Source organism: Pinus tabuliformis, chromosome 9, assembly GCF_031772625.1.
Source record: "Pinus tabuliformis cultivar Carrire ecotype Pingquan chromosome 9, CPIR1, whole genome shotgun sequence".
In the NCBI taxonomy this organism is placed as follows: domain Eukaryota; kingdom Viridiplantae; phylum Streptophyta; class Pinopsida; order Pinales; family Pinaceae; genus Pinus; species Pinus tabuliformis.
This window is the reverse complement of record NC_142307.1, coordinates 1,332,712,763-1,332,729,541: the sequence shown is the minus strand read 5'-3', so window position 1 is coordinate 1,332,729,541 and position 16,779 is coordinate 1,332,712,763. Positions and strand designations below refer to the sequence as shown.

General features: G+C 37.1%; 1 protein-coding gene across 1 annotated transcript; it reads left to right on the top strand.

The window, feature by feature from the left end:
* Window positions 1–525: 525 nt before the first annotated feature.
* LOC149153435 (2-C-methyl-D-erythritol 2,4-cyclodiphosphate synthase, chloroplastic-like) lies at window positions 526–6,231 on the top strand. Its single transcript, XM_089438701.1, has 4 exons — window positions 526–755; window positions 921–1,156; window positions 3,483–3,613; window positions 5,705–6,231. Exons 1-4 carry the CDS (start codon window positions 631–633, stop codon window positions 5,936–5,938), a joined length of 726 nt encoding a protein of 241 aa, XP_089294827.1. The 5' UTR covers window positions 526–630; the 3' UTR covers window positions 5,939–6,231.
* The last annotated feature ends 10,548 nt before the right edge of the window (window positions 6,232–16,779 follow it).

Sequence of the window (16,779 nt, the reverse complement as noted above, 5' to 3'; positions counted from 1 at the left end):
ACTATTTTTTTTTTAATTGTTTATAATTTTATTGAGCGAAGAGGCTCATTTTACAACCCAGTGTAAGGTGATGTATAAGTATATCTGTCTATCTTAAAATAAAAATAAAATAAAATGGCCACCAAAAACTACTCCAAATAATATTATTGGCATAAATTTCCCATCCTTCCTTTTCCTTGTATTTAGATGGATGTTCATTATTACAAGTTAACATTAATTGATTAAAATAATATTATTGGCATAGATTTGCTATCCTTCCTTTTGTTTAGATGGATGTTCATTATTACAAGTTAGCATTAATTAATTTGTTAATTGGTTGGTGTTTTACAATTTTATTGTAACTTAATTACAATTATTTTATTTTTTCACGTATTTATTAATTACGAATATTATGTGGAGATCCTATTTTTGTTTTTTATTGAGATATCGTTTAGTGGTTGACATCGTTTACCCCCATGTGAACAATCTAATTCAAAGTTCAATAAACGAATATCTTTCTACTCCCAAACTTAAATGATCAATGAACAAAGAACAGTAGATTCCATTGTTGTTTGGCATTTTGCGGTCACTTTGGCTTAAAAAACCACACGATTGACAGAGGAGAAATGCAGGCATTGAATAAATGAAATAATGGCGGCCTTCACAACATTCACCCCCCTCACCCTCCCAAAATCAACATGCCATCAGCCCTGCCAGACTGCATTCTGTGCGCCCGTTTGGAAGCCAATCAACTTCAAAGCCCCGGGAGCTCACAAGTAGTTTGTTATAACATACAGTTTTCTTTCTGTCATGTTATATTTACTATTTTCGTGTATTTCATTGCCTTTCAGAGTTAATGGGAATTCCAAGCTGGAATTGGTGTTGTTTGATTGCAATTCTACAGTGGGTTTGATTTAAATTTTTTTTTTCTCTGTTAACAGCATATCAATCCGGGGTCCGATTTTAGCCTCTGTATTGAAACATGAAGTTATATCTGAGGTGTCTGCAAGCACTGTGATTGCGACTGAAACGCGTGGTGGGAGTGCTAAGCCAGCTGCTGTTTTGCCATTTAGAATTGGGCATGGTTTTGATTTGCACCGTCTGGAGCCCAACTTACCCCTTATTATTGGAGGAGTAAACATACCCCATGATCGAGGCTGTGACGCTCACTCTGATGGTAATCTCAATTACTTTGTTTTCCATTTATTTGTAAGACCATTTGGGATTAAGGTGGTCTATGGACCATTTTTAATAATAGGTTAGCTAATTGATCGTTGTTTAGGACCTCTGCTATTAGCTTCACTGGTTCTTTGAGTTGTCAGTTTGCTAGTAGGTATTGAAAAGAGTTGCTGCTGTCAATTTAGATTTCTGCTATTGGTGAAAGAGCCACCAGGGTCTTGTGAGGATTGTGATATTCTCCCCTCCAAGGTTAAAATATCCATAGACATGCTTCATTTCCAGTGGGGTTGTGTCGTTCTCGTAAGTGGGTTGTTTCAAGCATTTGGGACCAGGTGCAAGTTATGGGCAATTTTGTGAAAATAAATGGTCCATCCAAAAGGGTTCTTCTTCCAGATGTTACAATCTGGTTACATGTAATTTTAATTATCTTGAATTGGAGAGAAAGGCATATTATGAAGATTAAAGAAAACTTATTAAAAGGAAGTATCTGCATCCAAAGAAAACTGTAAATACTGGTGGCTTTTTTATTTTTTCTTTTAAACCTATTTTTAAGGACCAATAACTCAACTGATAGCGTTTTTCATCTTTTTTTCAAACCTATTCTTAAGGGCTAATACCTCAACTAAAATTAAGGGTAGAGGTAGGAAATATTAGAAGAGACTTATTAAAAGAAAGTATCTGCATCTCCCAACCAAAAACGACCTGTAGGTACTGGTAGTGTCTTTAGTCTTTCTTTCAAACCTATTCTTAAGGGTCAATAGCTTGGTAAATAAGAGTGCTTGGTTCGAATGCTAAGTGTCTTAAGTCCTTGCTAACCACTTTAAGTTTGGTCTTTCTGTCCTTTCAATAAAGCCTTTCTTGGCAATGTCCGGATGGGATTCTGTTGTGCGTAGTGCTGGGGTGCCTTATTAGGTCCCCCATTTTTTGGTTTTCTTGTATTTGAATTGGTTATAGTGTGTACGGTTGGTCTTTGGCCTCGTTTCTCTTAAAGATTTTGCATTCCATTATTCCAGGGCGATTTTTAGTGGTTTATTTTTCAACCCATCATTCATTTCAGGGCCTCTGTTCTGTGCACATGCGAAGTAACAACATAGGATTTGAATCTGCAATCCTTTGTTTATTTTTTATTGTTTTGTTTTGAGTTTATGGTGAAACTTCCCCTGTCATAAAGCAGACCCACATATCTGTAACTGCAAGTTAAATATCTCTATCTGTTGTGGGAGCACGACTTATGCTGAGATTGAATGATACCCAGCTGTTTGTATTGTAAAGGATGAAGTGACTGGAGGTTTTTTTTATAATTGCAGGGCAATTCATCCCCAAAGAAATGCAACCTTTTAACGCCCTCTGTATTTTTCATTAGAAATGATTTCCACCCATTAACCCTCATTGCTTGTCCCCTAAGTCGGAAAATTGTGTGAAAACCTTACCCTGCACAAAGTATTATTATTATTATTATTATCCAATTTTAAGGTCACGGCCAAGGCAAACACCAAATTGGTGTATGAGACCCCCTTGTTTGTGGGACAAGGGATCCACCTCCACGCAGCGATATGACTGCTAAGTCTACGAAGGTATACATAGTCTACCCCCTCTGGTTCTGAACCTGTGATCTCTTAGGAGAAAACACATGCTCTTAACCATTAGGCCCACTCAAGCTGTAGCCCTGGGGATAATGTTCCTTCACTTTATTGCAGCAACTGCACCACCTATCCATTCTACCATGCTGAAGTTCTTGTATATTCAAAATGCATAATATTTTTGGACATCCAGACTCCTCCAGAGTACATCATGCCAGACCCGAGTCTTACGAGCTGAAAAAAAAAACTGAAAGTCAGACTTTTGTTTTCGAGGTCCTATAGAACTAGGATATCTGTTACAAGTTTTCTCACTTTGTTAGGGTTTTCCATGGAGGCAGTTGTTAATTGTAAACTTGCATTAGGACCATATATAAGGTGTAGACTGTATTTATAAGCAAATTAATCTGGGTTTTTGAGAATACATCCCGTCCCTTGTGCCCCTTATCTCAGGTAGATGAATGGAGCACGAGTAACACTATCCACAAATCCTATTCCGTTTATTCTTTCCCATGATTGTGGTGTAGTTTGACTTAATCAGAGGGATGCAAGTTGCTTGATTCACTTTTTCACTGTGGTCATATAAAGTAGTTGCGATGCCAGTAACCTCCATACCAAAATCATTTGGCCGTCTAAATAGACAGAGATCTATCCCTAGCGAAGCAGTTCTGGCCCCTTGATATATAAGAAAGCAGTTACCATGGAGGAAATCAATTGACCTTGACAATTTTGCTATTTCATTTGCAGGTGATGTCCTGCTTCATTGCGTTGTTGATGCAATTCTTGGAGCATTGAGCCTTCCAGATATTGGACAGCTTTTCCCCGATAGTGATCCAAAGTGGAAAGGAGCAGCTTCTTCAGTGTTTGTGAAAGAAGCGGTATGAATCATTCTTTCAGCTTTAAATTTTTGTTCTAAAGTTGAGTTTAGAAAGAAGAATGGTAGATGGAGATACCCAGATATTTTGGTTTCCCATGTTCAGCATGAGCATTTCTTTCATTCTTTTGGATTTGGGTTTTATGTTGAGTATACATAAGATGTCACGTATACTGAGGTCTGAAACTTATGCCCACAATGTGGTAAATGCCACCTGTTAATTTTATCCCAAAATGAAACCCAATTTTGATAGGCTCTGGTGATTATGCAAACTTCATAGAATTTCTTTTGGTGAAGAACCCCTGAGTGAGCTGCCTTCAGCTTAGAATGCCATGATTAAGTAGTAAGGGGACTTCCACCTAGTCTGGACTGCATGGACATGAAGTATGTCTGCTAGAGATAGAACACAGGTCAGCTGCATGATAAATTCTTGAATGTATCACTGCACTACAGCCCCAATGGGACAACTTGTACAGAACCACTATTGGGAACATTTTCAATGACTTCTCTAATTACGCAACCTTTGAAATCTGTTTAGAAACACGCAAGGAAATGTTTGTAGGCAAGATGACTTTACTAAGTCAGTTGTCAATTTGGGTAATAGCTAAAACCTAGCCTTGCTAAGTATAGTAAAATTTCAATCTTCCATGTAAATGCATTGAACTTCATTAAATATTCCTTTTGAGTTGAAAATTTACCATTTCTGTTATCAACTAGGAATGGTTTTATTTTCGTTGTATTAAATAAACATGCTTCCTTGAACAGTGGATTTGTGTGTTTACAGCATAATTACATGATACATCTAGTCCCTGTTTAGAGTCATATTTGTTAAATGTGCTCATCAGCATGAGATTATCTCCTGAAATATACATTAAGATGAAGAACTATAAAAAATAAATAAACTATTGTTTTCACATTATGCATGTCTATTTTCTACTTCTAGTGTATTCTTGATTCACATAAATAGTAAAGGGAAAGCTAGATGACTCAGGTAGTTAGGCAGACCTTTGGTGCCTTGCCACTGGATAACTCTCTGTGTTTGTGGAGCCTGTTGCAAGTGATGAAATACCACAAGAATGAAATCCTTGATGAATGGCTGGAGTGCTTTTAGTTCTAGACTGCTGTTAGAAGAGCGGGTGCACAGAGAACATACTGTAATTTGGGATCATCTAAAGACGTTTCTTTGACAGTTGCCATGTTCTGTTTTTGTTTTTCTTTACTACGAAAGGATAATAAGTTATAACTATGTTTGTAGAGAGAGCATTTGAGAGCCCTCAACTTTTTAACAATGTATATGGATCCAGATTATTTTCTTTCACACATGTTTTATTTTCTTGTAACTTTTGGAGAGGTTCTAGGACTAGACTGCCATTTTTCATTCATGTATAGTTTTTCTAATCATGAGATGTAACTTATTTGATGCATAGAGTGTCGCAATAATTTCTTTAGTCAAACCTTTAGTTCTCCTAGACAATGTCTACAATCCGCAGACAGCTAAGATATCTTTTATATCTACTACTGACCAAGATAAAATTTGTAAAATCGATATAGGCCCCATACATATAACTCTGCATTTTAGAAAGGCTTTTTTGGACAAAAATGTCATTTTGTGGCAATATTTTTTTATTTGAGAATTAATCACCAGTGTGCTCAAAGCACCCTTCTCGATTAACAGAGCACCTGTACCTAATCAATGGATAATAGGAGACCCATACCTACTCAATGGATGATAGAGGACTGATATAAAGTTAAATCTGCATATGCATAATGTTTCTTGCACTGTTTCTATTTTACTGTCTTGCATTTCTGGTATTTGAGAATTAACAGTTGTTTGGTTAGACATAGACATGAAGAAGATGATGGCAACCTACCTGGTGTTTGTAGTAAGTGGATACTGCTTTGGCATTCCTTGTTCCATGGACTAATTGAAGTATTTTCATCTTCATCCCCTTTTGTAAATGAAGGGGATGTAACTATTTTAGTTGCTTTTATAAAACATTCTGCATCTCATTGTTAATTATACTTGAGGGCACTTGCCAAGCAGCTTCACAAATATATGTTGTCTGTCTGTAACTCGTTCTTATCCTCTGTACAGGTTAGACTTATGCATGAGGCAGGTTATGAGCTTGGCAACTTGGATGCGACATTGATTTTGCAAAGGCCGAAACTAAGTCCCCATAAGGAAGCTATAATAACAAACCTTTGTGCATTGCTCGGGGCTCATTCTTCTATATTAAATATCAAAGCTAAGACTCATGAGAAAGTTGACAGTCTTGGCGAGAATCGCAGTATTGCTGCCCACACAGTGGTTCTTCTAATGAAGAAGTAGTTGGATTTCCATCTACATAGTGAAATGTTGAACATTGAGTGTAACATTGTGTTTCTTCGGGAAGAAGCAACATAATGTTTCTGCATTGCAAGATGCATAAATGGCGATAGGGTTTATTTTTTAAATTTCTAAATTGCAAAATCTCTCACCGCTTTCCCTTTTCTTGTCTTTATTGGATTGTCACAATACCGGTCCTTGTTCCTCACTTCTTTGGGTAGGTGACATTCTCTGTTGTGATGCTGATTGAGGTTTAATTCTTAATAAAATGTATTTGTCAGAGAATAAGATGATTAGTTAGTTGAGGTATTTTAATACTGGTATAATACTATGGTTTGTGGAACAATGAAGGAATTGATCACTGTTCTAGCCCTATACTTTTACTAAATTTGAGAAGAGTAACGCTAAGGTATTCACTTAGTGGAAGAGCCTTTGCTCATGATATTTGTAGCAACCTAGTGTTGTTCTAGTGTGACATTGGGCAATGCAGTTAGTTTTTCCTAAGTATATTCATTATCCAAAGGTGTCCTAAATCTTTAAAAATGGTAGGTTCAACCAGCGTAGGATAAGGGGCACTCAAAACACTGCCCTTTCCGGCGAAAGTTTCAGCTTGGTTCTGGTGATCTTCATCTTCTTCTTCTTATTTTTTTTAAAATTATTATCGTAGTTCTGTGCATGGTGGAACAATGCTACTCAGGGTTTTGCCCATTTCTGAATCGACTTTAAAGCTCAAAAAATCAATCACAGCGCTGGATTATTCATAACTCAGGGTTCTTGTTTTGCCAGATTCTATGATAGATGACAAGAAATGAGGCATTTTGAGTCCCAGTTATCAAACACTTGTTCAACCTTGTCATGTTTCTTAACCATATACATTTTCTGACTTAAAATTAAGAGGATCCAAGTTATCATATTGCCTCATTGATAAAAAATACCGTTTAAGGCAGAACAAAAAAATTGAAGACAAGGATGGCCTAAAAAGCTATCCAGGTTAGCTTTTTTTAACTTTAAAACCAATGTTTTTATTTTAAGAGCAATGATTTGTATTGATCAAAAACTAGTTTTTTTCCTTGGAAAAAAATCGCAATTTCTTCATTAGCATGATGAATCCATTACATTCTGCTGATGCATAATATACATTCTGCTGATGCATAATATACATTCTGATATAATTTCTCTCAGCTGTTACATGAGTATCATGTTCCTTATGCAACGTTTTTTTTTTTTTTTGATATGTCACTTCTTGCATTTGGATTTGTCTGAACTGTCTAACATCCTTAAGCTGTGCACATAAATAGTCTTGTATAATACCAGTGGATCTGATTTTGTTCATATATATCTGTCCCATAAACATAACAAAAAAGACATTATATCAGTCCTGTTATTGTGATGCCGGGATCCCTTCAATGAAGGGCCTATGGTAATATTGATAAAAAACTAGTTGCGGCTTTACTTATACAGATTCGGTATAATCCCATTTCAACTATTATTAGTAGGAAGAGAATCATAACTGAGTTATTCCATACATTTGGAATTCCAAAAATAATAGTGTTTTCCTGCTCCAAAACTTGCAGATGTTAGAGAGAGACGAAGAAAACATACCCTGATTATAAAACTGAAAATAAAATAATTTGAAGCCGACCATTGAACCTCCCTGGTTGGCTGCTTTTGTCTCTCCCTGAGATTCTTCCATCGTCCCATGATTCACAGAGCCTTTCTGAAATATCTCCCGTGTGGGCAAATTGGCATCACTATGAATTTGAACAAACACGTCCCAAATAGTAGGGAGGTTCGTGTTCAATTAAGAGAATTTTCACCCCTAAAATATTTAGTGCACTTTTGGGGTTTTACTTCCAATCTCTTAAACCCGATATGTGCTTTGCTTCTCCACGTAGAAGCAATCCTTGGTCTTGTTGGTTTCCCTAAAACAAGCCTCAAGTTGGGACGTCCATGCTTTTACCTGCTCTAAGGCCACAACCACACTAGCTTTCACACCTACAATTTCCTTGGAGCAATTTCTAACAATGATGAACTCTGCTCACATCTCTAATGATGGCCCAGCAACAACCATAATGATCCACCACAAGGATGAGAACTCACACGATACCAAACCCTGGAACCCCCAAGCTGTGTAAAATTTTCCAGCCCCTAGGCGACTGCTGTCCATATGATCTCAATTAAACAGATAAATTGTTGAATTTATTTAATGTAGAAATTAATTTCCGACCTTAGCATTAATCACACAACAACTGAAAATAAACAGGGAAAGCATAAACAATTTCACACATACATAGGTAATTTCTCTTCCAAAATCAGCTTCTCATTCTTTATTCAAAGCTTACAAGGAAACCTCCATATCCTATCAAGCTAATAGTGGCTTGATAATAGTGGCATGGTACATCAAAATCACCTCAGAAATAGATCTACACAAAAATTGAAAAAAGTAGCCTGCAAAGAAGACTGTATGATCGACCGTATGGATTTGATGTACGGATGACTGCTATGTGGCCTCCTCCTTCCTTCTACTATGGCTCTTCTCTTGCTGGTCAGTTTTTGCTTAATTGGTTATTATCTCTATTTGACAAAAAATGTGTTTGAACTATCTTGACCTGTCTTTGTACTTTTAGTTGAAACCTTAATCTCTTGGCGAGATGTACAGTTGAGATTAATTCTAGTGATCGTTAATGCATGAAATACACTTTATTAGACTTTATTATCACAATAAGTGATTGTGGGATCCAACCTTTGATAAAAAAAAATCTTGCAAACAACTTGTAAAGCTAGGTGGCTTTACAACTAGTAGTATTGGATGCCATGTATTTTGTGCTTATTGAGCTAAGTGTCACAAAAGTTTACTTCCTGTTGAATTAGGATATCATTAGTGAACACAAGCTAAAACAACATTTTGAGGTGCTCTTTTTGTCTTCTGCACTATCTACTCAATTTAAGTTTGTATATCCTTATAACTTCACTTCACCATCTCCAAGATATTTTAGACCATACTCCACTATGCCCTTCAAGTATTTATGCACATGTTTTGCTACTACCCAATGCTTCTGCCTCGACCCCACTGTGAATTGACTTAAGGTGTTCAATGTAAAACATATATGTTTTCTAGTGTTGACCAAACACAACAAGAAACTTATCAGTGGCTTGTACAACATGGGATTCACCAACTCTATCTAAAGTTGTCTCCTTATTCAAATTATTGATCATGAGTGTGGCCATAGGTTTGTTGTCCTCCATTAGGAACCTCTTCATGATCTCAACTACATACTTACCTTACCCAAGGAAAATCTCCCTTGGCTTTTGTGAAACTTTCAAACCTAAGAATGCATCATGCCAATGTTTTCATCTCAAACTCAACAACTATACTTGCTTTTCACCCCGCAACGAGTTTCTATGCACATGTAAGAAACATGTCATGTACATACACCACAAAAATAAACAAATCAAACTAACAAATATATAACATAAGTTATGATCTACTTCATGTTTAGTGAAGTCCATACTTTGCAATTAACTATCTATGCTAGAAAACCATGCTCTCGATGCTTGCTTCAATGCATACAAGGATTTGTGAAGCCTACAATTATGAGACTCCCTCCCATTTACCTCAAAGCCCTAAGGCTACTCTATGTACTCTTCTTCCTCAGTGGTCCCATTAAGAACAATAATTTTGACATCCATATGATGTATCCTCCATCCCATAAATGAAACCAAGAACATAATTGTGCTATTGGACATGTACTTGGTGACTAGAGCAAATGTCTTCTCATAGTCAATTCCTTGTTTTTGTGAGAGCTCTCTTGCCATGAACCTTGCTTTGAACTTTTCAATGCTCCATCTGTTGAAGGCTTAATCTTGTAGAACCACTTGGAATTGATTATTGACTTCCCCTCTGTTCTTGGCTATATGTCTTAAACATCATTCTTCATGATGGAGATGTACTTCTTCACCATGGTATGCTATCGGGCATGTTGGTTTGTTGTCTTCTGAATGGTGGAAGACTTGTAATTGATGATGCAAATAATCAACAACATGTAGTTTGGGAATTGCTTTGGAGGTATGCTCTCTCTAAATGTGCTCCTAGGAGTCTCAACATACACTTGAGCATTCCCTAATGCCTGAGTGAAACATTAAGGTTTCTTAATAGCAATGGAAATAGTTGATGACTACTCTTCACCTAAAGGCTACTTTCTTGTGTTGGAAGTCACTGGTGACCTTGGTTCAACCTTTAGAGCTTCCTGCTCCTCATTCTCTGTCATTGGATTAGGTTAGTGGGACCTATTATATGCAAAGTCCAAAATTTACATCCCTAATCACTATTATCTTCCCCTACTTTAAAGTATATCCCCTATATGCCTTTGCAATCTCATTAGAACCTGCAAATAAACCCCTCTTGCTGGAGCAACTGACTTGGTCCTCTTCTCCACTAGTAGATGCATTTAAATTGGGTATCCAAAGATGCATAAATGAATCACCTCTGGCTTTACACCATTGAATGCCTCCTCTGGTGTCTTGTCCTCCAAGATTCTACGAGGACGCCTATTTTGGATGTAGACTATTATGTTGCATGTCTCTCCCCAAAGAAATGTTGGCAAGTCTTTGTCACAAATCGTGGTGTTGGTAGCCCCTATGATGAATTTATTATTTTGCTCTACAATCCCATTTTGATATGGTTTGTGTTGTGTCAAAAATTTATAGTAGGTCTTGTTGAAGGTAGCTCACAAGACAAGCACTAGAGCAAGGTACAACAATATGAGGTGTGGCCCGCTGTCACCACAACTGCCACCTCCTACTCTTTAGTGAAATTTCACCACAAGGGAGGTTTCCTTATGCTAGGTCACCTAAAGGGTTTATCAAGTACAAGGGATAACAATGACAAAAATAGGTAAAGGGCTCTTATTAATAAAATGGCTTAGCTAGCATAATGAGGCAATTCACAACCTCCAAAATCCTGATTAGGGCACATCGTGACCTAGGGTTTGAGAATAAGCATGTTAATAGGCTTATCTAGGATCACAAGGCGAAGAAAATGATTATAATATATATATATGATCAATTTATGGTGTAAGAAGTCTTCAATAAGCCTCAAGATGAAGCTTAGGGCAAACTAGGGCTTTTCTAGGGCACAATTTACCTAGGGCATAGGACGTTAGCCCTAAAATGGAGAAATTAGCCACGTGAAAAGGTTGATTTTGAGGCAAATACCTCACAACCAAGCGTTGAATCTCTCCACAAGGTAACACTCTTTATCCTAGTTGAAATTCATGCCCTAGCCCTAACTAGCGGCTTTCCATAAGAGGTCAAAATTAGGTTTATGAGGAGGAATGAGATATAACATGAGTTTTCAAGGTCATCAACAATGTGATCAAGGCTAGTTCCTTGACCTTGGGTGATGGAGTCTGTAGGATGATTAACTTAGGAGAAAATAACTAAACCTTAGAAAGGAGTAAGGGAATTATAAAACCCTATGTTTCAAACCTAACTATCACTTTTGTGAAGGAGCAAAGTCAACAAAGAGAGTTAGTTGAAAGATTCACCCATGGGATTGTCGTACAAATTTTATAAGTGGGTAATGCATGCAATACTATTACCAAGATTCCATAGAATAATTTTCAACAAAAAATTGCACAAAGAAACCCTAGATAATCAACCATTCCATACAATAGCCAAAAAATGCAAGGATTTATCAAATACAAGGTACACTTACAAGATAGAATGCATAAACAAATCTTTTAGTGCTCCAAAATAACATCTCCAAAGCGAAAGATTAGCTCCATAAGCAAAAATCCTCAATATATCACATCTCCACAAGATACAAGATCATGATTCATCTAGGCCTAATCATCTAAGAGGGCCCATTTAGATCACACGTGATGATTAGAATGAAATGAGACTATCGTCTATTCATATGAGGTTTAGGTTTGTTGAGAAATCTAGGGGCAGTAAGCGTAGGCGATTTCTCTTTCTTTGGTAACTGCTTGTGATGTGTTTTTACTTAATTTAATTAGCTTCTTCTTTATCTTGATTATATTTGGTGTTCTTTTCATCAAACAACTACCAAACCATAAAGAATAATAAAACAAGAGGACACAAGATGTAGGCGATCAACCAGGGCCAAAACCTCTCCACTTGAGAGGAAAACCCACAAGAATTCTTCTCTTCTTATAGAACTTCAATTGATGAATTCCAAGACCTATGACCCTTGACCAAGACCCTCCAAGACCAAGTCAAATCCTTCCTTCTTGACGAGCTTCCATTCCAACAATTCCTCAACAAATTTTGCAATTTCGACCTCCAACAAACTCTGCAGCAACTTCCCCCCCAGCTGAATCTTCTGCAACTTCGACCTGCCCAACAAATTCTTCTGCAAAAACCCCAGTTCACATGTGTGGCTAGAAGGTGGATGAATTTGTTTCCTCTTTCCTTTGCTTGACTTGATTTTTTTCTTCCTTGATCCTTTAACTTGCAAAGGAAACCCTTCTTGACCCAAAACTCGACCCTTGACGATCACTGCGATTTGGTACTTGCTGTTGCATAAAGATGCCCTAATCCACTCCGCACTTGTGAGAAAGATAGCCCAAAAACAATCCCAAAAACTTGACTTTTTTTTTCCCTTCGTGCCTTCCACTTCCTCACACTCTTTTCTCTTTCTTGATCGAACTTGAGTGCCCAAAGTAAGGCCGAAGTATTTCTTATATATAGGCCTTCTGCTAGGTCGAATTGCACTTTTTAGGTCAACTTGTCTACTTTAGTATGCCAACTTGATCTTTGCAACATGACAAGGTCTTGGAGGTTTTTTTGACTTGATTTTGACTCAAATAAATTCCTTTTACAATATGTAAAATGCCCAAGAGGGGTCTTTCATACATGACAATGTCTCTCTTGACTTGTAGACACAATGACAAGCCCTAGAAGCTCTCAATGGGAGTTTGAACTATGAAATAAATTTCCTTGAGCGTGAAAGTCCCCATGCCTCAAGAATAACATTAATAAATTTATTTTTCTCATTACATCAAATACATAAAATCATGATGACATCTGTCATTATGAAGACTAAGCCTAGTTACATATTTCCACACTCCCTCTTAACTAAGGAGGTATTCATAATTCATATAAGGTACTTGGACATTTTCAATCTGAAGAATTCTCATAAGAAAAGTCATATTGGTAAGCCATATGTTTAGCATCATACCAAACAACATTGTCAAATAGAAATGCCTTGACTAACAACTCTATCTCTCCACAAGATCAGAGCACAATGCTGATGAGACCAATGACTGACAAACACCATCATAATTGTATCTCAAGGAACATACCCCACTCGAGTGTTCACAGGGTATGTCCTTCTAGGACTATTCTTATTTTGGATTCCTAGTCCTCAAAGAATATCGGTCCTCTACGACTACTCTTATCTTAGATGCCCTACCTCATCTTCAAAGAGTATTAGATGCTAGATGCTTACCCAATACTCCATTCTTTCTTCACAATATGAAGACAAGAATGATGTGTCTATCTCTCCCTCTCAACTAGGGAAGATATGCCCATTCTTATAGAAGGAATGTATCCATTGCTATTTCCCAAACTCCCTCTTAACTTAGGGACTTGCTTCCAACAACTTTCTTCTCTTTGGTGGAGATCATGGGACTATTGGCTGATTGGGGACTCCTTTCGATGTTATGAATTTCATCTTATTCAATATTGAGCCTTCATCCTTTCTGTGTAGGGCATCAACCATCCATCACTTTCCTTCACGAACCATGTCAGTGATGTCATCATTTTCTACATCGGAAAGTGATCTTCTAGTCCACATCTGGCTTTTCTTCATACAAGTACCTCTTTCGAGTCATGTTTCCTTTTGGATCTTTCATCCAACCAAATGAGTGCTAGTTGTACGTGACATCTACAAATCTCTTTCGGTAGCCCTATATAGCCCATTCAGATGTTCAAAAATAAAAAATGAACATCAAATCAAAGTTACCTTTTGTGTGGACTTTCATCATGACATCTTGCTTGCTTGCAACATCAACATCCTACATATTCATAAACAAATCTCCAAGACTTCATATGTCAAGGGTCTCCTTTTTAACAGACCTTATCATGTTCTTCTTCTCTATGGAGATGTCATGATCAATTATTTTATTCATTGGATGTTGACTTCCTTTTTATTATGTGACCATAGTTGCAGCATCTTTCACGATCTCTTCTCAATTCTTTCTTCACATATTTCTTCCCCAGAAACTTTCATCCATGGTTCCTTCATTTTTATCAACTACTTCATATTCCATATGAGGACATATTATGTTGATTTCATCTTGTCAATATGTGAATCATGCCTTCATTCATCTTTCCAAAGGAAGAGATCCCTTTTCTTTGATCATGCTCATGAGGTAGAGCATTTACCCATACTGTCTACAACTGTATGATGACACGACTTACTCTATTAAACATATACATACCTCTTTTCTCCTTATGGTCATCTAGACTTCCTTTGACAACCTCCTTTTTCTTGATTTGAAGTACTTCAACCATCTTGACCTGCTGCACTTGCCTGCCACCATACCATCATCCTTCTAAACAATGTATCCCACACAAGGTGGAATACTCAACGAGACACTTGCTTCTTCCAAGTAGATGTGAACCTTCTCATGAATATTCCAACGAAGGACCTTGATTATCCTCATCCTGCAAATTATCCTTCCTAATGATGATGTATGATGATCTCTTTTTACCATGTTAGATGACTTTCTTTCAACCATATAAACTATCTATTAATGTGGTTACCAAGAGTTCCTTCCTTTTGTATGATCACCTCTACATATATGTAGACTTCTACTTCAACTATCTTTCAAGATTCTATAAGGATGTCATGAGCTCTTGCTTCAATCATATGCTTCTAATATGATGCCATCTCTTAATATGATGCATCCTATCATTATTATAATGCTTTCTACCATGCTGAAAACTAAAAAGAACACAATGAAGGAGATGATCTTAGTCGTAGTAGAGATCTTTCACTTCCTCCTTTGATTTCTTCTTTTCTCTTTTTCCACTTCTTCGGTGACATTGGCTTCTTCCCTTCCTCTTTTGTTGTTGTCCTTCTCGAGTTTAGGACAATTTCTCTTGTAGTGCCCATATGACAACCATAGCATTGGATTTTTGACATATCAATCTTCTTCTTTTTATGAGTACCAAACTTTCCAAACTTTCCTCTTCTCTTCGCCATGGTAGCAAATGCTTGAACTTGTTCGCTTGGTCCCACATCACTTTTTGCATTTAACCTGGTTTCTTCAATCTTACACAATGACCAAATTTCACTGAATGGGGTGGCTTCCTTCTTTCCATAGATGCTTGATACAAAGTTTCCCCATTCATTATGTAGCACATTGAACAACTCTCATAGTTGGTCTGGTATTTCTAATGCCCTCATAAAGTATGAGGCTATTCATTCTCTTGAAATACTGATGGAGAATAGCTCTACACATTTGTCATAGATGTCTTTTGAATTTTCCAATTTTCTACATATGGAATGAGATAATACTTGATTGATTCTATAAGGATTCTTTGAGCCCTTATTTCCCCCGTCATGTATTTTGTTTGAGCTTGAGCTTCTTCTTTTGGCGATTCAACAATTAAAACCTTAACATGATCAATAAATTTGTCCTCTTTTTCCATGCAAGATAGTTTATTAACCAAACCAATTTGTTGCTTTCCTTGCAAAATGAAGTCATTTTGATAGCAAATTCAGACATGAATATAGAGATACTTACTTGTCAAGTGAAAATGCTTCTTGACGGTGATATCTTCAACTTGATGCCTTTCTTGATAATGTGGATGATGGAAAAGGTGATCCTTCAAAGAGAGGGATATCGCCATGATTCTTTGATGACGATGATAATGCCTCTTCTTGCTTTCTTGGATGTAGAGACTTCAAGAGATGTGTAGTCCTTCTTTGAGTGGAGGTAGGGTCCTTGAGACCTTCTTTGAGTGAGATTCTTAAGAATGCTTCAAGTGTAGAACCTTTCTTCGAATGAGCTATGGTTTTGAGGTCTTCTTGATGATCTTTAGATTGTTTTGGTCCTTAAGTATCCATTCTTGATGGTTCAATGTCCTATTGATGCCCCTTTTAGTGGTCCTTCTTCAAGCTGCCTTTCTTTGATGTAGTCACCTTAGCTATGATACCATGTTGATAAATCGAGGGGTAACAAGTGTAGGTGATTTCTCTTTCTTTGATAACTGCTTGTGATGTGTTTTTATTTGACTTAATTAACTTCTTCTTTATCTTTATTATATTTTGTGTTCTTTTTATCAAACAACTACCAAACCATAAAGAACAATAAAACAAGAGGACACAAGATGTAGGCAATCAACCAAGGCCAAAACCTCTCCACTTGAGAGGAAAGCCCACAAGAATTCTTCTCTTCTTATAGAACTTCAATTGACGAATTCCAAGACCTATGACCCTTGACCAAGACCCTCTAAGACCAAGTCAAATCCTTCCTTCTTAATGAGCTTTCCTTCCAGCAATTCCTCAACAACTTCTGCAATTTCGACCTATGGCAAATTATTCAGCAATTTCGACCCCCAATAGAATCTTTTGCAACTTCGACCCCCTAGCAGAATCTCCTGCAACTTTGACCTATGCAGCAAATTCTTCTGAAAAAACCCTTCACACGTGTGGCTAGAAGGTGGATGAATTTGTTTCTTCATTCCTTCACTTGACTTGATTTTTTTCTTCCTTGATACTTCAGCTTGCAAAGGAGATCCCTCTTGACCCAAAACTCGACCCTTGATGGTGACTGCAATTCAATACTTGTTGTTGTAGAAAGATGCCCTAA